The 21,934-nt window shown below is 57.5% G+C and overlaps 1 protein-coding gene across 4 annotated transcripts in view; it reads left to right on the forward strand.

Moving 5' to 3' along the window:
- The window catches only part of PHF2 (PHD finger protein 2), a 104,542-nt gene extending 87,539 nt beyond the window's left edge, over positions 1–17,003 (forward strand). Inside the window, exons 13-22 of one of the 4 annotated variants that reach the window (XM_045372946.2) lie at positions 1,524–1,643; positions 2,135–2,253; positions 4,280–4,458; positions 4,584–4,654; positions 5,675–5,835; positions 11,007–11,284; positions 12,337–12,432; positions 13,100–13,209; positions 14,002–14,386; positions 15,014–17,003. In XM_045372946.2, coding sequence (XP_045228881.2) covers positions 1,524–1,643; positions 2,135–2,253; positions 4,280–4,458; positions 4,584–4,654; positions 5,675–5,835; positions 11,007–11,284; positions 12,337–12,432; positions 13,100–13,209; positions 14,002–14,386; positions 15,014–15,102 — 1,608 coding nt within the window. In that variant the 3' untranslated portion in view covers positions 15,103–17,003. Of the gene's footprint in view, positions 1–1,523; positions 1,644–2,109; positions 2,254–4,279; positions 4,459–4,583; positions 4,655–5,671; positions 5,836–11,006; positions 11,285–12,336; positions 12,433–13,099; positions 13,210–14,001; positions 14,387–15,013 lie in introns of those variants that run through there. The other 3 variants (XM_045372945.3, XR_012424918.1, XR_012424919.1) reach the window with 3 other exon arrangements.
- Positions 17,004–21,934: the final 4,931 nt, after the last annotated feature.

The following is a 21,934-nucleotide window of genomic DNA, read 5'->3' on the forward strand; positions in this document are numbered from 1 at the left end:
GTGTTCTCTTTAACAGGGCAAGCATGAATGAATGCATGAGCAGATGAGTGGATGGCTAAATGGCTGGATGGATGAATGGATGAATGAATGAATAGATGTACGAATGGATGAACAGATGGATGAATGAATGAATGAATCGATGAATGACTGGATAGATGGATGGATGGTTGAATGGATTAACGAATGGATGAATAGATGAATGTATAGATGGCAACATGAATGAATTGATGGATGGGTAGATCGATGGATGAATAAATGAATGGATGGATGGGTGAATGGGTAGATGGATGGATGGATGGAAGAACAAATAAATGAATGGGTGGGTACATGAATGGATGATGAATGAATGGGTAGATGAACGAATGGATGAATGAATGGATGGATGGATGGATTAATGAAGGGATGGATGGATGAGTGGGTAGATGGATGAGTGCATAAGATGGATGGGTAGATGGGTAGATGAATGGATCCTTGGGTGGATAGATGAAAGAATAGACGGATGGTTGGGGGGGTGGGTGGATGGATGGGTTGATGAATAAATGGATGGATGGATGGATGAACAATAGATGGATGGAATGGATGGGTAGATGGATGGATGAATAAATAGATGGATAGACGAATGAAAAAATGGATGGATGGATAAATGAATGGATAGATGAATGGATGGAAAGGTGGATGAACAAACAAATAGATGGTGGATAAATGAATGGATGGATGGGTGGATGATGAATGAATCAACAAATGGTGAGTGGATAAATGGATGGATGAACAAATGGGTGGGTGGATGAATAAATTGATGAATGGATGGATGGATGGATGGATGGATGGATGGATAGATAGAGGAATGGATGGATGGATAGATGGATGGATGAATGAATGGGTGAGCAAATACATGTATGGATAGATGAACAAATGGATGGATGGATAGGTGGGTGAATGGACCGATGGATGGATAAATGAATGGATGGGTAGATGGATGAATGGGTGGATGATTGAGTAAGTGGATGGGTGGATGAATGAATGAATGAACAAATGGATGAATGGATGAGTAGATGGGTAGATGGATAAGTAAATGGATGAGTGGATGGGTAGATGGATAAATAAATGTATGAGTGGATGGATGAATGGGTGGGTAGATGAATGGGATGAACGAATGGATAGATGGAGGGATGAATGAACAAATGCATGGTACATGGATGGATGAATGAATGAACGAATGGGTGAGTGGATGGATGGGTAGATGAATGGGATGAATGAATGGATGAATGGGTGGGCAGATGAATGAACAGATGGATGGAAGAGTAGCTGGATGAACAAATGCATGGTGGATGGGTGGGTGGATGAATGAATGAATGAATAAATGGATGGATGGATGGGTGGATGAATGGATGCATGGATGGGTAGATGGATGGAGACTTGAACTGCAAGCACATGGACCAGAAAGAGACAGGGAATCTGTGACTCAAGGGAGCCCCACCGACCCTCTGTGTCTGCCTCTGGGTCACAGCAGCCCTTTTTTCTAGGCCACAAAGAGTGTCCTGAGTGTGCCCAACAAAGACGTGGTTCACATGCAGAATGATGTGGAGAGGCTGGAAATTCGAGAGCAAACCAAGAGCAAGTCAGAGGCCAAGTGGAAATACAAGGTGAGACATGCACGTGTGCATGCGTGCGTGTGCGTGTGTCAGCTCGGTGAATGTGAGCAGAGATGAATCTGTGAGGCCCTGTATGTGTGAAGGAATGTGCAGACATGTGTCTGCTTGTCCTGAGTAGGTAGTACCATGGGGTGTGGTTATGTGGGTCTGAGGTATGTGTGACCACCCATGGACTGCCTTCCTCTGAGTTCGTTGGGATGCAGTAGATTGAATGTGTCACCCTGTATGTTAACAGTGTTTCCCTTCACTGTCCACACTCTGGTTTTCATTCCCACTCCCTGGGGGCCAGGCAGCATCGAGGCACTGAGTCCATGGGGTGCAGGCCCCTGAGCACCCCACAGCGGCCTGGGTGGCCACCAGAGCTATGGGTGACTTTCCTTAGGCGTGTTCCCAGCAGCTGCCTCTTCCCACTGACACTAGTCGGGGTCCTGACCCCCCACTTCTGTGTGGGGCTCAGAGACGGCCCTGGTCTTGCTTTTCAGAACAGCAAACCCGACTCCTTACTGAAGATGGAAGAGGAGCAGAAGCTAGAGAAGTCACCTCTAGCTGGGAACAAAGACAACAAGTTCTCTTTTTCCTTCTCCAACAAGAAACTCCTCAGGTATGTGAGTGCCTGGATGGGAGAGGTGACCTCACACGTGCCCCACATCACACACACCATACATACTGCATCACACACACTGCTTTATACCACACACACACCATGCATGCAGTCTGCATCTCACACACACACACCACACACTGCATCACACACAACCACACACACTGCATATCACGTACCCCATACACACACAGCCTTTGCCTGACACACCTCCGGGGACCCCTCTCCCTCTGAGCTGCTGACCTCACTGACTGCAGCCCCTGTTCCTGGCACGTCTTCTTCAGACCTAGACACCAGCAGAGCCACGTCCCTGCCTCCCACCACACTCCACCTGCAGGGTGGGTGTGAGGAAGCAGACATGCCTGGGTGGGGCTGGGCTGGAGGATGCAGCCAGCCTGCAGTGAGGGATGGGCCCCCGAGTCAGGGAGGGAGGCTGTGGGACTCCATGAATGTTAGATGTGTGGCTCTCGTGAGCTGGTGCTGAGGACGTGCGTGGGGAACAGGGTCCTGGCTCTCAGAGCCAGTGGGGAGGGCCTGGTGTGAACCCAACGTGGGACCCTGGGTGCTGAGAGCGTGACCCATCTGGGAGTCAGGAGGGCCTCCTGGAGATGGCCCTGAGCAGAGATTAGGGGGTGTGTTTGGGTGGTGTGGTCATGCTGGATGAGCCTCGGGGTAAGGTGAGGGTGCTGAGGGCTGTGAGCGCAGTGGCAACCTCAAGAGCCTCACGGTTCCAGTGGCAACGCTTGGGCCTGTGTGTGTTCCCAGTGCGTGGGGCATGTCACCTGCTGAGGCCCCAGGCCTGGCTGGAGTCAGACAGGTTCCAGCAGGAGGGGCGGCCACTTTTCTGCAGCAGCCACAGATTGACTTGGCCGGGTTGTAGTTTCCTCATTGAAGAGATGGGAGGAGAACGCCTCTTTCTGGGTGGTGGAGAAAGGGAGCAGTGCCCAGGCAGAGTCTTGTGAGGGCCAGGGAGCTCAGGGCAACAGGTGAGGCCATTCAGCCAAGGGGCAGGTCTGCAGGGTCCTGTGGCTGCCCAGCTTCGTTGCCCTGGGCATGTCGCTTGCTTTATCTGAAGTTAAAGGTTCAGGGGAAGCTATTAGATGGCATTCACTCTGTGATGGTGCTAGGGAGTTGAGGGTGGAGATGAGAAAGAGCGGTGTGACTCTAGCCCGTGGACACTTGTGTGTTCTGTGGCCCAGCCCGTGAGGCAGCGGGCGCCACCCCTTCACTTAGGGCACTGGAAGCAGCCTCGCCCGGCGCTCTGTCCAGGTGTCTGCACTTCCACCTGCTCGGGATTGGCGCTGTGTCTGTTTGAAGTTCCGGACTTTTCTGCCTCAGCCTGTTGTCCCTGCTGCCATAGAGAGAGAAACCTGTCCTCAAACCCCTGGGAGGGCCAAGGCCGGAGCTGCTTGCAGGCCAAGCTCTGAAGTAGTCCTCCTTCGCCCCGGCAGGGAGACAAATTACACACTATTTCTTAGACCGTTACATCTATCCGGTATCCCTGGCCCGGAGTTTATTTTTCCAACATAGCTATGGAGAAAAAAACCAGGAAAGTTGGATCCTGTTCTGGTTAAAGACCGATTTAGCATGTGCCAGGATTCCCAGGCAGGCCGGAGGCAGGGCTTAAGCTTGTCCAGTGGCCCTGGGACAGTTGGGGGTCACTGTCTTGAGCATCTAAACTGCCTGGGGAAGGGCTCTCTCTGCCTGAATGTGGTGCGGGGGGAGGCACAGCATTGTGTAGGAGGCCATGGGGATGGGGGTGTCATTTCCTGTGGGCAGGTAGCTTCCCATTGTGGGGACTGAGGGTCCAGCCTCGCGTCCTGTCTGCAGAGGCTTGGGCCCTCCGCTCTCCTCCCATCTCAACTCGCCTGAGCCTTCTTCGAATGGAAATTCAAATGGTGGCAACATCACTTGCCTCCTGGAGGCCATCCTGCCATGGCTCTGGCAGGGACCCCTTGGGAGGTCCCGCCGGTCCACTGGCCTTGGGGCTGTGTGGATGCTGCTGACCCGCTCGCTTCTGCCCTAGCTCCAAGGCTCTCAGGCCCCCGACAAGCCCTGGTGTGTTCGGGGCCTTGCAGAACTTCAAGGAGGACAAGCCCAAGCCCGTGCGGGATGAGTATGAGTACGTGTCGGACGATGGCGAGCTCAAGATCGACGAGTTTCCCATCAGGAGGAAGAAAAACACCCCGAAAAGGGACTTGTCCTGTGAGTTGGGAGGGGGTGTTGGGGGAGGGGTGTAGGAGAGGCCTGTCCCTCCTCTGAGAGGTCTTCCCGGGGTGGCTGGCTCCCTGCAAGGCTGCCTGCTGGACTCCCATCTGCTGTGCTTTCAGTCCTGTTGGATAAGAAGGCTGTGCTGCCCACGCCTGTCACGAAGCCAAAGCTGGACTCAGCAGCGTACAAGGTGAGCTGCCTTCCGGGCCCGCCTTGGTCTCAGGGGCCATCTCTGGGCAGTCCCCAAGGCCATAGTTTGAGTAACTCCAGGGTGGTCTCTGAGGGTGTTTCTGCATGAGATGGTGAACGGGCCCCTTACCCTCACCCCACCCTTTCATGAGTGTTCTAAGGTCACGTCCAACTCTAAGACACAGTGGTCATCTCTGCCTGGGCTTGCGAGGGGTGTGTCCCCACTGGGCCCCCTGCCGGGGGAGGTTATCAGGATCTAGTGGATTAACTGCTTTCCTCCAGCCTGAGGTCCCTCTGGGGCTGCAGGCCCTGCCCCCGCCTCTTCTTCCAGCCACGGCGGCATCTCTTTACATGTGTTACACACTGGGGCTCTCTCGTGTAAGGGTTCCTTTGAACCAGAGTTCCTCTGTGAATACAGTGCACAGTGTGAAGACAGTCTGGTCCTTTGTGGTTCTGAGAGAGCTCTGGCACCCGCGTCTGACCTGTGTGTCTGTGTGTCAGCCATCCAGCCCTGTCAGCTCCAGGGGCCTGTCTGACCCCAGCAGTGTTCATTAGAAGAGCAGTGGCTCTTTAAAAACGTTAAAAAACTGGCCGGGTGCGGTGTCTCACACCTGTAATCCCAGCACTTTGGGAGGCCGAGGCAGGCAGATCATGAGGTCAGGAGATCGAGACCGTCCTGGCTAACACAGTGAAACCCCGTCTCTACTAAAAATACAAAAAATTAGCCGGGCGTGGTGGCGGGCGCCTGTAGTCCCAGCTACCTGGGAGGCTGAGGCAGGAAAAGGGCGTGAACCTGGGAGGCAGAGCTTGCAGTGAGCCGAGATCGCGCCACTGCACTCCAGCCTGGGCGACAGAGCAAGACTCCATCTCAAAATAAATAATAAATAAATAAATAAATAAAATGAAAACGTTAAAAAACCTAGTTTAGTCCCTGAAGGGAAAAAGTATCCCCCTCCCAACTCCCAGGCCGCTTCGGTGGCCAGACCCTCCCCTGACCGAAGCCCTGTCCCTCACACAGCAGAGTGACGACTCCTCGGACGAGGGTTCGCTGCACATCGATACAGACACCAAGCCCGGCCGCAATGCCAGAGTCAAGAAGGAGAGCGGGAGCTCGGCGGCCGGCATCTTGGACCTGCTGCAGGCCAGTGAGGAGGTCGGCGCCCTGGAGTACAACCCCAGCAGGTGGGCCCCACCACCCGGCAGCACCCAAGAGCGGGGACCAGGCAGGCCCAGGGCTGGCCCTCGGCCACGGTGGTGGGAGCCTGTGAGTTAGACGCACAGCTGGAGCCAGTGCTGAGCTGCCCCTGTGCCTGGGCAGAAGGGCAGACCTCAGGGTACAGATGCTGGACTGGTTGGTCCCACTAGGGCTTTGCTTTCAATCAAGGGCTTCTTTTTCTTTTTATTTTTTGGGTAAATTCTCTCAGAGCCACAGGTTTTCAATTTTATGTGCCGAGACTGTTGTATTTTTCACGTGGAAATCTTACGGGAATTTCCACATGTACTACAGACAGGTAACCCAGGGGGCAGAGCTGTAACCCCTCCATGGTGCCCCTGAGCCCATGCAGAGGGCTGCAGCTGCCACAGGGGAGCACAGCCCTCCCGGTCCTCATGACAGCTGCAGATTCCCATTGCACAGATGGGGAAACCGAGGCTCTGAAGGCTTATACTTGGACATGGCCACACTGCTAGGAAGCCGCAGAGGCAGACCCAGAATCTCCATCTGCCTGATTGCAGAACCTGAACTTGGGGGTCCTGGGGGGTTGACTAGTGCTGGGCAGTGATACCTGGGTGTGTGCGGCTGGTCCCTTGTCCAGCAATGACTTGGACTGAGGAAGATGGACCCCGTGCTTGGGTCCCGCTTGGTTCCCAAGATCTGCCTGAGACTCTGGTTTCCAGAATCGATGGGCAACCCAGGGCCGTCCTGCTAACTGCTCGACACAACCTCAGGCTTGTTCAGTGGCAGGTGGAGGCCGCAGGGCAGGTCTGCTTTTAGACAGATGGCGGGGCTTGGTCAAGGTGGATTAAGGGCTTGATTGAAAAGAGCTTTTGCTAAATCAGTTGGCCGTATTTTATTTCATATATTACTGTTTTACATGCAATATTATGTTCATGTAATATTGATCAGAAAGCCAGCTGTAAGATGCTTTTTTTTAATGGGAGTGAAGCATGACGGGAGGCTTCCATAGCGCCTTAGGGGACAGATTTCCTGCTTGGCACTAGGTGGTTCCTGTCCATGTTAAGCCTCTTGCTGCAGAGATGTGCTTGTGGCTGGGGGTGAAGCTTGGCTGTGAGCTCCTCCTCCCTATTGGAGGCTGTGGTGCTCCACACAGCTTGTTGGGGAATGCCTGTCTTCTGGGAAGAAGTATGCACTAGCCGACACCTCAGTGACTGGCCTTAGGGGTGGGAGAGGCCCCTAAACACTCTAGGCCCCTCCCAAGGTCCATGGAGAGGCCGGGGGCACCTGAGGGTGGGGGGTGTCTGATGCCACCCAAGATGAGGGCAGACAGGGCCAAGAGCCCGTGGGCCACCAGGTGCTTTTTCATGGGCACCTGGGGCTTGCAGGGGGCATGGAGATGGGGACAGAGGTGGGGAGGGGTTTGTGCTTGAGTCTGTGAGGAGGCGCTGTGTCCCGGGCTCCCGGCTGTGAATCTGAGCCCGGGAGGGAGTGGGGCAACCCATCCGTGGACACACTGATCACAAAAGACCCAGAGCTTCTCCGCCCCGCACGACTAGCCCGCGCCTAGGGGTGGTGTGCACGTGCACATGTGCCTGCCAGGGGCCACTGAGGCCACCAGCCCCCCTCAGCCCGCTGCAGGCAGTTCCTCTCCCAAAGTCTCCCATTTGGAGCGTAGGTCAGTTTTTGATGGTCCATTTGCTCTGTTTTAAGTATCGGCTGCTTGGAAAAAACTGCTGAAGAAAATGGAGGGAAATATGTTAATTTATCGTGGATAGTTTGCTCAGTGTTTACTGCTGAGGGAAAAGGAGAGGATTTGAGTATGATAATTGGTGGATTAAAAGTATTATTTTCCATGCTGACTAGTTAGACGTTACTCATTGATTCACCAGCAACCCTGCGGGCCCCGGGCATGCAGCCCTCACCCTCTTGGGTTGCCCAGATGGCATGGCATGCACCCTCATAGTGGGTGTCCCTGGCCACCCCCCGTTCCCCTGTGGCTGGGTGCAGACCCCCACCCTCCAGTCTGTCTTGGCCTTGCAGGCCAGTTGAGGTGTCGGGGCAGGGCCTGCCAGAGGCTACAGGGCAAGCTGTGTGCTCTGGCTGGCTCCTGAGCTGGGGCTGGGAGAACCTGTTCCTGTGGAGATGTCAGTGAGGGCAGAAGTGACCGCGCTGTCTTAGGCAGGCCTTCAGCGCTGCAGCTTGTGTGGCAGGGGCAGTGTGGTCCTGGCCCTGTGGGGGCAGCTCCCGGCAGTGCCTTCTGAGGAGCGCTCGAGGCTGACCATACTTGATTTCCGCATTGTTGTGCCTTTCAAACCTCAGTCCTGTTCAGTTCCTGTGAAACCCGAAATGCAGCACAGCCTAGTGTGTCTCAGACAGGGCCTGGGAGGTGGCATTGGTGAAGGCTGCAGCGAGGGTGCCTCCCCCGGCACTGGGCATCCCCCCGAGTCTGCTGGACCCTCAGAGAGCAGTGAGTTCGGGCCTCAGCGCTGTCCAGCATGGGCAGCTTTTGTCCACGTTGCCTCACCAGCCCTAGGACTCCCTCTGTGCCTGGGCTCCCAGGGGCAGCTTCCTCTCCCTGTCCCGCTGCAGCAGAGCCTCAGTCTCGGGAGCCCTCTTGCTTCTGAACTGGGACTTGTCCTGTGGGGGCCACTGCCCCTGGTGCCTCAGTCTCCGTGTCTGGTAACAGAGGTGGGCACAGGCATGCAGAGCTGTGTGGCCCGCCTGCCTCTGCGTTGGCTTCTTCTTTCCTGTCTCACATGTGGGCTATCTCTGGCAAGGGGTTCCGGGTATACAGGCCCCCATACAGTCCCTGGGTGTGCTCACAGCCACAGGCTTGCCAGCCCCTCTCATTTGAATGGCTTTACTGAAAGTGCCTCCAGTACTTCTGGGAGGTGGTGGAGAGGGCATGGGCAGCGCAAGAGACAGTGATGCTGATGCAGGAGTCCTGGAGGGGCAGGTCCAGGGAGCAGAGGGAGAGGATGGTAGGCACCCCGTGTGCCTCAAGTATGGGCCCAGGAGTGGCTAGATGCAGTGACAGGTGTGGCTGGGCCTCCCCTGTAAGGTGGGGTGGGCTGGGTGCCGGGTTTGGGCCACAGGGAAGTGGGCAGGGGTGAGGACTAGAAAGGGATGTTGCAGGGTGTACCTGCTGGGCTGGACCACGTGAGTGGTGGGGAAGTCTGGGGCACCTGTCCTGGCTACACACAGCATCTGGAGCCCAGGGCGGGCCCCTGTCTCAGAGTTTCTGGGTGGGGCCTGGGCCTGGACATGTGAGAGCTGCCCAGGTGGTTCTGGCGCACAGACAGGCGAGAGTCCTGGCTGCGGGGAGTTGTGGGCTGGGGTGGGGCAAGGCCCCATGAAGAGGCCAGGGCTGGATCCCATGAGAGGGCCTGGCAGGGAGGTCCCCAAGGAGCCCAGGACTTGGCCTTGGGGATCTTTGCTGTCCAGCAGCACCAAGAGCCTGGTTCTGTGGGATGACAGTGGCCACCCCATCTCTGGTGGAACCCCATAGATTCACCACTCTATGAATCTAGACAGACTGATCACAGACCGGGTGTCTCAGAAGCTTCGGGAAGGAGGGGAGCCAGTGTAGACAGAAGAAGGTGTGTGCACAGGCATGGGGCAGAGGATGAGGATGCGAATGAGAGACAGGCGGGGCATTATGGGAGGGGGCCACCTGAAGCTGAGGGCTGTGGGGTGTGGGGGCAGGGCAAAGGGAAAGTCTGGGAGTCTGGAGCCTGCCACAGTCTGGTGAACTTGGGCTGAACTGAGGTGCAGCTATGCCTGTTCAGGTGCAGATGCAGCTGCAGGTCTGTGTGCAGGTGGGGGTGCAGGGTGGGGGTAGGTGCAGGTGGGGGTGCAGGGTAGGGGTAGGTACAGGTGTAGATGCAGGTGTGGGTGTGGGGGGTAGGTGCAGGTGTAGATGCAGATGGGGGTGCAGGGTGGGGGTAGGTGCAGGTGTAGATGCAGGTGGGGGTGCAGGCTGGGGGTAGGTGCAGGTGGGGGTGCAGGGTAGGGGTAGGTACAGGTGTAGTGCAGGTGTGGGTGTGGGGGGTAGGCGCAGGTGTAGATGCAGGTGTGGGTGTGGGTGTGGGGGTAGGTACAGGTGTAGATGCGGGTGTGGGTATGGGAGTAGGTACAGGTGTAGATGCAGGTGGGGGTGCAGGTTTAGATGGGGGTGCAGGTGTGGGGGGTAGGTGCAGGTGTAGATGCAGGTGTGGGTGCAGGTATGGGGGTAGGTACAAGTGTAGATGCAGGTAGGGCTGCAGGTGTGGGGGTTGGTACAGGTGTAGATGGGGTGCAGGTGTGGGGGTAGGTACAGGTGTAGATGCAGGTGCGGGAGTGGAGATAGGCACAGGTGTGGATGTAGGTGTAGTGGGGGTAGGTACAGGTGTAGATGCAGGTGCGGGGGTGGGGGTAGGTGCAGGTGTAGATACAGTTGCAGGGGTGGAGGTAGGCACAGGTGTAGATGCAAGTGCAGGGGTGAAGGTAGGTACAGGTGTAGATGCAGGTATGGGTATAGGTGTAGGTACAGGTGTGGATGCATGTACGGGTGTAGGTGTAGGCACAGGTGTAGATGCAGGTGCAGGTGTGAGGGTAGGTAGAGGTGTAGATGCAGGTGCGGGTGCAGGTGTGGGTGTGGAGAGGAGTGTGGGTCACTGGGGAGAGCGTGTGCCATGGGAGGCAGTGGGCTGCACTGCCCCATCTCAGGGTGACATCTGGGAGGATTCCCTACAGAATGGGGTAAGGAATCCTCAGGGCTAGTTCTGCAGTTGGGAGAGAGGCATAGCGTGGACCGAGGGGGTACACAGAGTGGCTGGGGTGCAGGAGGGAGGTCACTGGGTCGGCTGGCTTTAAGGTGGGAGAGACCAGTGTGTGATCATGTGAGGGTCTGGACCCTCCTTCCCATCTGCTGTCTTCCCAAGTCTCCTCTCCATGCCCATCTCTCTCCCCAGGCCTCCAGCCTTCTCTGTGGTATATGGGTGGATGAACAGAGCTGGATGGGGGCAGTGGCTGGCCTCTTCCAAGGGAGAAGTCATCAGCTCACTGCCACCCTCTACTCCACGCCCTCTGCCTGCCACCTGGGCCAGGAGTTTGTGCAGGCTATAGACTGTTGTCTAAGTACCTGGGCTGCAGGCCAAGAGCGCTGGGCTGAGTGCCTGTCTCTCTGTGCCCGTAGCCAGCCCCCGGCCTCCCCTAGCACGCAGGAAGCCATTCAGGGAATGCTGTCCATGGCCAACCTGCAGGCCTCCGACTCCTGCCTGCAGACCACGTGGGGCGCCGGCCAGGCCAAGGGGAGCTCGCTGGCTGCCCATGGTGCCCGGAAGAATGGGGGTGGCAGTGGCAAGAGTGCAGGCAAACGACTGCTGAAGAGGGCTGCCAAGAACAGCGTGGACCTGGATGACTACGAGGAAGAGCAGGACCACCTGGATGCCTGCTTCAAGGACTCAGACTACGGTGAGTGTCACTCCTGCATGGGGCAGGGCCCACGCTCAGCCCTAGAAGGCCTGGCTGAGAATGGAGACAGTAGCATAAACATGCAGCTCTCCAAGTTACAGCCGGCCTCAGCTCAGCAAAACCGTCGGCCTCTGACTGCTGTCCTGGGAGACCCTCCTGTGAGCGAGACTGGCCCTGGCCCACATCTGGTGGACAGACGTGGGCTTCGTGGTGGGGCCTACCCTCCTCTGACAAACAGAATGACAGCACAGTGAACTCCTGTTTTCTGGGCTCTGTGGGGGGGTGTGGTGCCGGGCGCCATCTTGCCTCCTCCTGAGCCTTGGGTCCTGGGCGTTCCTCAACAGGCCTCGCAAGTTGAAGGACCACAACCTGCAGTGAGTGCAGGGTGGCACTTGGCTTGTGAGGGTCACAGGGTCACTGCGTCACCGTGTTGGGGCAGCTCCCCAGCAGCCACAGGTCGTGCCCTACAGGGTCCCCTCCACCAAGACCTGTCGGGCAGGGCGGGGCTGTCAGAGCCCACCCTCCATGGACGTTAGACGTTTTCCCTTTTCATAGCATCAGAGACTTTTCACCAAACAGAACGTTTCCTGGAGCCTCAAAGTGTTCCTCTTGCAGGAGCGGAGATGCCCTAGTCTGATTGTGGGGTCCCATCCTTCCCTGGTCCCCCAGTCTCTGCTGCAGCTTCCTCCAGGTGGGGCCTCTGGGGATCTCAAGCTCCGTGAACATATGTACGGAGGGCAGCCCTTAGAGGCCAGGAGCTTGCAGGCACCGGGGCTAGGCTGGGCAGATGAGGCTGGTCAGGTAAATGCAGATGCCCTCTTGTCTGGGCGAGTCCCTGCCCCTCTGGATAATCTCTGGGGCACCTATGCCCATGCCTGGGGTGTCCTCACCATGGGCAGTTTCCATCACAGCCAACAGTGACAGTGTGGCAGGCCTTAGCATAGGCCCTGGGGTCGCTGGTGAGGAAGGTCTACAGCCACCTGTACTCCCCCGCCCCTCTGTGGCCCCACCCTGCACTCAGCGGGCCCCGCCTTCCCTCTGCCTCCCTCTAGTTTACCCCTCACTGGAGTCAGACGAAGACAACCCCATCTTCAAGTCCCGGTCAAAGAAAAGGAAAGGCTCAGATGATGCTCCCTACAGCCCAACAGGTAGTGCTGGGACAGGGGTGGGGGGTCCACCCGACACCCAGTGTGGAAGCTGTGACTTTGTCTGTGGTCCCTCCAGCCCCTGAGAATGTGGGCTCAGCTCTGCACCTGTCCTGTCCCAACAGCTGGGCGGCCCGTCCCGCTGGGGATGGTCGGCCACTTGCAGGAGTGCTGTGGGCTTCCCTTCTGCTTTGCTTCTGGGGACCTTCTGGGGACCTGGGAGCCCAGATGTGCTCTACACAGTCCCCACTCAAAAGCCCTCACTCCTCTGGCCGGCTTCTCTCTGGTTTCTTCCTCAATGGGAAGCTCTGTGAGGGTCACCTTTGTACCGGGGGCACCCCCTTGATGGTGGCTGAGGGACACCTGCTGGGGCAGCAGTGGGGTGAGGCCTTGTCCTCCTTCCACGTTACCCTCACCCGCCTGCCCAGCCTCTCTGATGTTGCTGGGCCTCCTGGGCTCTGCGCCGTGCAGACCCCACTGTGGTATCCTCCTCCTGGGGTGGAGCAGCTGGCCCTGCCCTATTGTGAGGTGGCCTCACAGCCAGGAAGCCCGGTGCTCAGGCCTGCCTGGCCAGGGGAAAGGCTGTGGTGGGGGCAGGGTAGCCCCCCACCAGGAGGGGTGGACAGGCCGCGGCCTACCGCTTGAGGGGGCTGGCCCTTTTCTTCCACAGCAAGGGTCGGCCCATCAGTACCAAGACAGGACAGGCCTGTGCGTGAGGGTACACGGGTGGCTTCCATCGAGACCGGGCTGGCGGCCGCTGCAGCTAAGCTGTCCCAGCAGGTGAGGAGGGGCGAGGGAGAGGGACACAGGGCAGCCAGGTCCCTGCTACGCCCACCTGGGCTCAGGTTCCCCAAGGCACCTATTTCTCCACCCCATGCACAGACCCCCTGAGCCAGGGGCAGTCACAGGCTTGACAACATTTGATTAGAGAGTGCCCTGTTCCTCCAGGCCCTAAATTCCCCGCGTGGGGTCCGGGGAGCTAGGAATTGACGGCTGGGGCCCTGACGCTGGACAGCCCCATCCGTGCCGAGGCTGGGCTGCTCTCTGGTGCGACAGCGGCATGGGGGGAGTGCCCCTTTCCCTCCCCCCATCACACGGGTAGTTTTGAATTGTCCTCAGGTGGGAAATGAGGTGTTCTGTCTCTACATGCTCCTAAAAGTTCATCGCCACCTCCCAGCTCAGAAATGGAGGCTCCTGGAGCCTCACGTACCCTCCAGACCAGGCCCGACCTCATCTGGGTGCCCAAGGAATTTACTACGATCAAAGCAATATTCCTCCAAAACTGGGAGATGTATATGGCCGCTGCGTGGGGTGATGGGGTAGGAGTGCCATCCTACAGGCTCAACTGCTAGGTTGACTCACACTGACGGGGAGGCCAGGCAACTGCTGTGGGTGCTGGCACCCTGTCCCCTTGCGTCCTGTGCCCCCGGTGACCCAGAGTCAGGCCTCAGGCTCCTACTGCCCAGCCCTGCTATGCTTAAGGGCCCCTGGCAAGGCCATGCTGGGAGCTCCCTGCTCTGTTGGCCCAAGTGAGCCGTGCGTCTGAGTCTGCCCTGCATGTTTTGTTCAAAGGAGGAGCAGAAAAGCAGGAAAAAAAAGAGTGCCAAGAGGAAGCTGACTCCTAACACCACCTCCCCTTCCACCTCCACCTCCATCTCTGCTGGCACCACCTCCACTTCCACCACGCCGGCCTCTACCACCCCTGCCTCCACCACCCCGGCCTCCACCACCCCGGCCTCCACCAGCACAGCCAGCAGCCAGGCCTCGCAGGAGGGCAGCTCGCCAGAGCCCCCACCTGAGTCTCATAGCAGCAGCCTGGCCGACCATGAGTATACAGCCGCTGGCGCCTTCACCGGGGCCCAGGCGGGCCGCGCCTCCCAGCCCATGGCCCCTGGGGTCTTTCTCACACAGAGGCGGCCCTCCGCGTCATCTCCAAACAACAACACCGCTGCCAAAGGTACCGTGCCTGCTGGAGGGAGCCTGCAGCCCCGCTGCCCTGCCTGCCCCCTTGCGCAGTCCCAGACGTGCAGACTCAGCCTGTGGTAGAGGGCAGCACATCGGGAGGGGCTCCTGTGCCTCAGGTGGCAGGGTGCCGTGGTCCAAGTTAGTTGCGTCTTCGTGTGAGCGTGTCCTACGGCACAGGACATGTGTGCTTTCATCCTTCTCCTCAGTGGGCGTGCTCAGCCCCTGATCTGCCTGCACCCCTGCACCCCAGCCGTGGGGCTGGCCAGCTGTGGAGACTGAGTGACGCAGCACGGGGTGCTGACAGTGGCTCCTGGCCTTGTTACTGGGGGTGGGGCCCAGATATCCTCGCATCCTTCTCGTAATGCCATCCCCAAGTCCATGCCCATCCTACCTGCCAGGGCCCCTTGAGGACATGGCCTCTGAGGTGGAGGCTTTGCCGGTGATCCCGGACTCCTGAGGGGTGCTGAGCTCGGAGCTGGGGCCTCATAGGCCCATTTTACAGATGCGGGACTGCAGGCTGCCCCTTGGTGTTAGCGGGACCCTCCCCCGCACTGGCATGCCGCGCTCCTTGCCATCTAGCTCACCTTCCTTTTTTGTGTCCCCTCCCCGACTCCCCTAGGAAAACGTACAAAAAAGGGCATGGCGACCGCCAAGCAGAGGCTTGGGAAAATTTTGAAAATTCATCGGAACGGGAAACTGCTCCTTTAAGGTTTGGAAAGCCAGGATCCTTCTGCTCCGCTCAGGACCCCCGGAGCCCCGCGAAAAAAACACCTGCCTCCCAGGAGGGTGCTGAGCTGCCCCACCAGGGAGGGCCTTGCCTCTTCCCGGCTGCCATCACCCCAGTGAGCGTCTGTCCCTTCAGCCGGCAGAGCAAGCCCAGTGCGGCCCCTCGATTTGAAAATGGACGTCTTTTCTCAAGTTGCTAAGAGTGACCTGTCCCAGAAAAGCGGCCCTGCAAGTTTGAGGACCGTTCATTCCACTTTAAGGACAGCCTCCAGGCTCCCCTGAGCGTGGGTGTGATTGCAGGGCCTCTGCAGCTCTGCTGAGAGCATGAGTCCTTCAAGGAAGGCAGAGTGAGCCAGTGCTCACCAGCCCCAGAGTCGGAGCTGGCCACAGGCTGGCAGCCTCCTGGGGCTTAAAAAAAAGGCAAAGAACACAGAAAGAGGAGGCGCAAGTGGGATGTTTATGTCCCCCCTTCTCTTCCTGAGTGATTCTCAGCCAAGTCCAGACCGTGCTCGGTGGGCGAGGAAGGGTCTGCCCCGAGCTCCCTGGTTGGCAGGTGGCAGCAGGATGGTGTGTGTCCAGCCTGAATGCCCAGGAGCATTTCTCGGGGGCAGCTAAGACTGGCAGCTGGGTTGGTGTGTTAGCAGGCAGGGGAGCCATTGTGGGGTCCCCAGGAAAGGGCAAGGGCTCAGCCATATCTTGGGGTCTGGGAGACCCAGGCTAAGCCATGTGGCAGGGACCATCTTGCCCTGCTGGCCACACTCTGGAGAAGCACTTCTCAGCCAAGGCGCCCCTGCCCTGGGACTGGCGGGGCAGGGGCAGTGGCCAGGCGGCCCGAGGACTTACGGTCGGCACTTGTCTGTTCTCCCGTGTCAGCGTGTGGTGTCGCCTGCATGGGTCGTACCTGGATGGTGTGTCCACCATCGACACGGAGGGGCTGGATTTGTTTCTCAGGCAATCCTGTATTTTAATTTTAGATGTATTTCCTGAAGCATATTTTTCATAGAATGTAGCGTGTAAATAGCTTTTTAAATAACTTCTTTTTTATAAGAGTAAAAGTATCTTTAGGAATTTCTTTCTATAGAGTTCTTCATTAACATTTATACGAGTTTTTTGCTGAGTCAGATGGACAGTTGGGTTCTGATGCTTTTTCCTTCTCCTTTCCTTTTATTATTATTATTTTTTTTTTCTTTTAAGAACTAAGGTATTGCCTGAAAAACAAGTGATGTCTGTGCAGCCTTACACTCTCTTTACAGAAGCGAATAGTACACAAAAGATCTATTCCAGACACATTTTGAAGATGAATCTTCAACTTTAATACCAGCTCTTTGTTTTCCTTCTTGTATGATGAGGGGATTGGGGGATACAGTTATTTTACTAGCACCTTGTGAAGTGTTTCCGTGTTTTGTGATGCTGTAATTTATTAATGTTTGTAGCTTTTTATATTTGTACATTTCTTATGAGCTTTGTTTATATACCCATTACCTGGATGTTTTGTCCACGGGGAGAGGCAGCTTGGTGGAGGCCTTATCCACTCCCACTTGTCCTGTTTGGAGGGACGCAGTCCCCAGGGCCCGAGGCTGGGAGAGGGGGAGTCTCGTGGGGCCCCAGGCTTATTCAGAACCGGTGTTTTTAAAGTTTCCTTTACCCTGCCCTTGTTGAACATTTATATAATCTAACCTGGACATCAAGCTGTTCTCTCTCTCTCTTATTTTTAATTTTATTATTATTATTTTGGCAACATGTACATTTCTAACAAAGTTTATCGTGGCTATTAAAGTGTTTTATTTCCCAATTCATATTACTCTTGTATCGAGTCCATGAGGTCTAAGGCAACTTAGATCAAAGTTTTAAAAAAGTAAAAATATTTCAGGTTTTGTACAGAACCATGTCTGTGTCATTTCTGCCTTGACTGTAGTTGTTCACCCTGGCAGCGAGGGCAGTGGGGAGACGCCGGCCACCTGTGTTGCTCATGGAAAGCTTCAGGTTGCCCCGCCTGAGGGGCACACACAGCACCCCAAGCTGGCTGGCAGGAGTGGGCAGAAGAGACCCTCGGTGGCTGCAGGGGTGGCAGCAGCCTTTGAGACTCTGGCTTTGCCAGTCCCAGCCCTGAGGATGTCCTCGGGAAGCCTCTGGAACCTTCTTTTGGACTCATGGATATGGGGTTTGGCTGGGTCCAGCAGGCACACACATGTGCACCCCAGCACGGATGCACACCCAAAAGCATTCAGTGCCTTGCCGAGCTCCAGGGTAAGTCTGATGTGATTACAGCGAACTACCAGGAGCAGCCCTTGCCTGACAGAGGAACTGAAATGGTGCGAGCCCAGGGAGGGTCGCTGGTGCGTGGCAGGCAGGGCTGCTGGGACATGAGTGAGGCCCGGGTCAGTCTGTGGGGGGTGGTGCATGCGTGGGGCGCCGGTGACAATGTTGAGGACCACGGATAAACAGGCCATTTGGCATTTATTGAAGAAACGTGAATAACCTCGGGCCATTTGGGCAGTGCAGACGTTGAGAATCCGGGGCTGTGATGATGGCTGGACTGGCCCAAGCCTCCACACATGGGGTCTTGCCCTGGCATGGGAGCTGGGAGTGAGATAAGCTGGGGACAGGAGTTTGGCCTGGGTCACCCAAGGTCTCTCAGCTTGCAGCTCGCTGAGCAGGGTCGGCCTTGGCTGCCGACACCCTGAGGAAGTGGGAAGCTGGTTCCCCAGTAGACCCTGAGCAGAGGGCCCTGCCGTGCCGGGCGTCCGACCCACCCCTGCGAGATTCCAGGGGGTTTTGTCAACCTGCAGGTCTGTGGTCATTCACTCCGTGCAGTTTGTCATGTGACACCGGAAACTAACCCAAGGCTGCCCGTGGGCAAGTCCTTTCTTGCTCTGAGCTTGCTTTCCTCCAGTCCCTGCTGGGGGCTCGGGGGGGGTGCTCCCACCACGCACGGTGGTCGAGCCCCCAGAAGGAACCCGTCCAGGACCTGGGGACTGCAGGATGGGGTGGGGTCCCATTGCTGTCCCCAGGTGGTGCCTGGGACCCATGCTGGGGCTGCCCAGGCTGCCAGGCATTTTGGATGCCCCTGGGCTGTGGGCACTCCCACAGCCTGAGCCACTCCGCAGAACCCCACAAGAGCTGAGTGTCCTCTGCACACCCCAGGCTACCTGGGAAGCTGGCCTGTCCTTGCCAGGTCCAGTCAGAGACTGTCCTGTGGTTCCCCCAGGAGTCCCCACACCTTCAGCCCCACAGCCACTGGGATAAAGTGTGCAGCACCCTCCAGGTCCAGGCTCTGAAGCTCCAACCACCCTCAGGCTGGCCGGCCCCCTGGGCCCAGCAGCTGGATCTAGGTGGAGATGTCTGGGTGCTAGTTGGGTCCATCCCTACCAAGCACTGCTGTTAGGACTCACATGAGCTGAGCACCCTCGGCCCTCGAAGGGGCTTCTGCGGCTGCCCAGCATCTCCTGGAGCCCGGGCTCCTCCCTGTGCTGCACTCAGGCCGGCCCGGTGTCTGGAGCCCAGCCCCCATTGAGTGCCAGGCAACCTGTGAGCCAGGTGTCATGCAAGGATCCTGCCCAGGTGTGTGGCACACAGACCTGGTCATGCATCTCTGGGTGTGCTCCTGAAACCAGGAGGCCAGGGGCCCATGTTCCCCAAGCGTGCCCCTAGCTGTGGCTCTTCCCTTAACTTTGGTGTCGGTGCTGACTGCCCTGTGACAGTGAAGTCGGGAGGTTGAGGTCTGGAAGGGAGCTGCCCACCAGCAGCGGACTTTGTGGGTCACGCCTCTGAGATTCGGGCCTGTCTGTCCTCTGTCCCTGCAGCCTGCCCGGCTTGGCCTGAGCAAGGTCAGCACACAGTACAGTGAACACACACAAGCAAACTGCCCCCAGTCCTGCCCTCCAACGCTCGCTGGATTCCAGTTGCTTACTGAGCGGCTGCTGTGTGTCCGGCACTGTGTGGAGAACCTGCCCCAGCCTTCACCATGACTGACAACCTGGGGCAGGCATTGTCACCAGCCAGTTCTGCCCAGGAGACCACCGAGGCTTGGAGGAGGCGCTCGCTACTCACCGTGGAGCGGGACCCACACCTGCCACCTGTACCACAGGACCACAGGACCACAGGACAGCATGTGGGGGAGACATGCCTCCAGGTGGGAAGGGCAGGTCTGCAGGGGCCCCTGGAGCTGACCCGTGGGAAGTGGTGTTTCTAGCAACATGAGCAGAGGCGGAGGCAGGCAGCCATACCCTGGGGCTGTCAGACATGGGCCCTGTGGGCTGAACGGAAAGGAGAGTCTGCAGTGGCTGAGAGCAGGGCCCTGGGGCCACCCTCACAGTGGAGGGATGTGGCAGGCCCTTGGGGGGCCGGGCAGTTTGGGAGCAGGTGGAGTGGGCTCTCCAGGACTACAGCTTGCTGTTGGTGGGCCAGAGGCAAGGGACTCTCCCTTGCCCCTGCCAGGTGCCCATCATCTCCATGCCTGGTGGGGAGCTCAGAAAATCGGCCAGCTCAGTCTATTCTGCAGGGCCCTGCCTGTGTATGTGCCCAGGTCCTTTGACCCCGGCTGGACCCAGAGCCAGTCCCTGAACCTGCAGTTGGCAAAACAGGGTTCAATTTGCGAACCTTTGGGGCCATACCCAGAATAACCACCGGGGGGCAGGGCAGGGCCGGGAACAAGGAGGACAATTGCGTGAGGTTATTTAGTGCCTGGGGCTGGGGCGGGTGCTGGGACTTAAGGGCTAATGGCAGGCCTGACGGTAACTACAGGCCAAAAAAAAAAAAAAAAAAAAAAAAATTACAAGCATGCTGTGAGTGCTGGGAAGGCGACAGTAAAAATCAGCTTAGTCATTGATGCACCTGTGCTGTGTTACCTTGTTCATGCTTCACAGTCTCCCCCTGAGGGAGATCTTCTGAACGTCTCTATTTTACTGATGAAGAAACTGAGGCACAGAGTCTCTCAGCTGCTAGAGCAGGAATTTAAGTCCAAGCAGGTCAGCTCCAGAGCCTTTGGTCTTATAAGCGAAACCTGCAGAGAGAAGTTCTGCAGTCAGCAGCCAGGAGGCCGCTTGCAAGGTCTGCGAAAGGAGGGCTGTGGGTGTGGGCCAAGGGGTGGTGCAGGAGCAAAGGCCCTGAGGTGGATGGCTGCAGCCAGGGCCTGAGCCAGTGGAAGGGCAGGGCGGAGCTTGGAGCTCATCTAAGGGGCACCAGCGGCTCTCTCTAAGGGCTGCAAAGAGGCCCACCCCTTTTCCCTAGATAGGCGGGTCTCCTTCCCCTGCCTGCCCCAGCCTAGCCTGAGCTCTGTGCCCATCCCAGCCTCGCCTCTGCACAGCACTGGGCAAGGAGCCCGATTTGTGGATGGTGACACTGAGGCAGGTCTTGTTGGGAACATATGGCAGCCAAGGGACTCTGTCCTCCTTGTTCACAGTATCAAGAGGCTGGAGGGTGGTGCGGAAGGAAGAGTTGAGAGGGCTCACAGTCCAGGGTTAAAAAAGAGAGAGATGTTGCTGATTTTAAAATCCAAGCTGTGTTCCAGCCCTCATGAAAGCAGTCTCCTTAATAACAATTCCCAGTGGTGACGGTGACATAAACACTCAGACAGAAGGTCTCAGACATCAGGGTTCAATACCGCTGGTCTTGTCCAGTGACTCTGTGGCCAGTGTGGTCACAGTTCCTGAGCACCTACTGTATGCTATGCAGGGCACTACAAGCTTTCCCCCGGCTGGCTGACCACTTAGCACGCTCCCTAATCCCCGGCGCACGGAGGGAACAGGGCTGGGTCATGGGCTGGGCAGGCTTAGACAGTCTGGCCTGGGGAGCCTTTGAGCAGAGCCTTGAAAGCCTGAGAGAAGAGTGTGAGCAGAGGGGACGGCCTGTGCCAAGGCCCTCGGGCAGGAGCCAGCTTGCTGAGGAAGAGCCAGGAGGCAGTGAGGTGAGGAGAGGGCGCTGAGAGCCAGCAGGGCCAGGGTTAGAGGGAGGCTTCATCCCCTCAAGCCCTTGGCAGGTCCTTGCCTTGGGGGACAGCCTCAGCCTCCTTGTCTCCAGAGTGGGGGTGATGGCGCTGACCCCACATAGAGTTGCTCCAGGGCCCACGCCTCTGTGAGTGCCCCCCACTTCCCAACAGCCCCTTGAAGGGCACTCTTACACCCTTCTGCAAGCCTGCTCAGAGGGTCTTGCTCACTGTGTGACCTCGGGCAGGTCACTTTCCTTCTCTGGGCCTCTTTTTCCCTCTGCCTTCCTGACAGCAAGGCTGCCTCCACCTGGAGGGGCAGGGGGCGGGGGAGGTCTCACTGGAGCTGAGGCAGGGGAGAGGTGTCCCCACCCAGGCTTTGACTTCTGCCCTCGAGGCCTTATCAAGAGCGGTGATGGCCTGCAGAGCTGCCGTGGGCGGCCAGGCCTGGCCCGAGAGCTGCCGCGGGTGGACCTGGCACCCAAGCGCAGCAGGAGGTGCAGGGGTGGCTGTGTCCTGGACCTCAAGGCATGTGCTGGGCGGGCCTGTACCGATGCTTAAACACTTACTCATTTCCAGTTTTTGGTTCTTTCTCATATTTTGGAGTAAAAAAAAATTTTTTTTGGCTGCAACTTAAAGTTTTTTTCTGCAGAGCCCTGTGGCCAGAGGAGCTGGCTGTGGTGACTGGGGTGCCAGGCGGGGTGCCCTCAGGGGCCCAGTGGGCTGTGGATGCCTGATGGATGCCCCCTGGCAAGCCCCAGCCGCCCCGTTGAGCCACCCATTGCCCTTGAAGCCTGTTCCAGGCCGAGTCCCACTGCTGCCTCATCCAAACAACCCCAGCGATGCCACCTCGGTAGAAAAATGATGCTGTTCCATTAACATCTGACACGG

The sequence above is a fragment of the Macaca fascicularis genome, chromosome 15, assembly GCF_037993035.2.
Source record: "Macaca fascicularis isolate 582-1 chromosome 15, T2T-MFA8v1.1".
NCBI classification, from domain to species: Eukaryota; Metazoa; Chordata; class Mammalia; order Primates; family Cercopithecidae; genus Macaca; species Macaca fascicularis.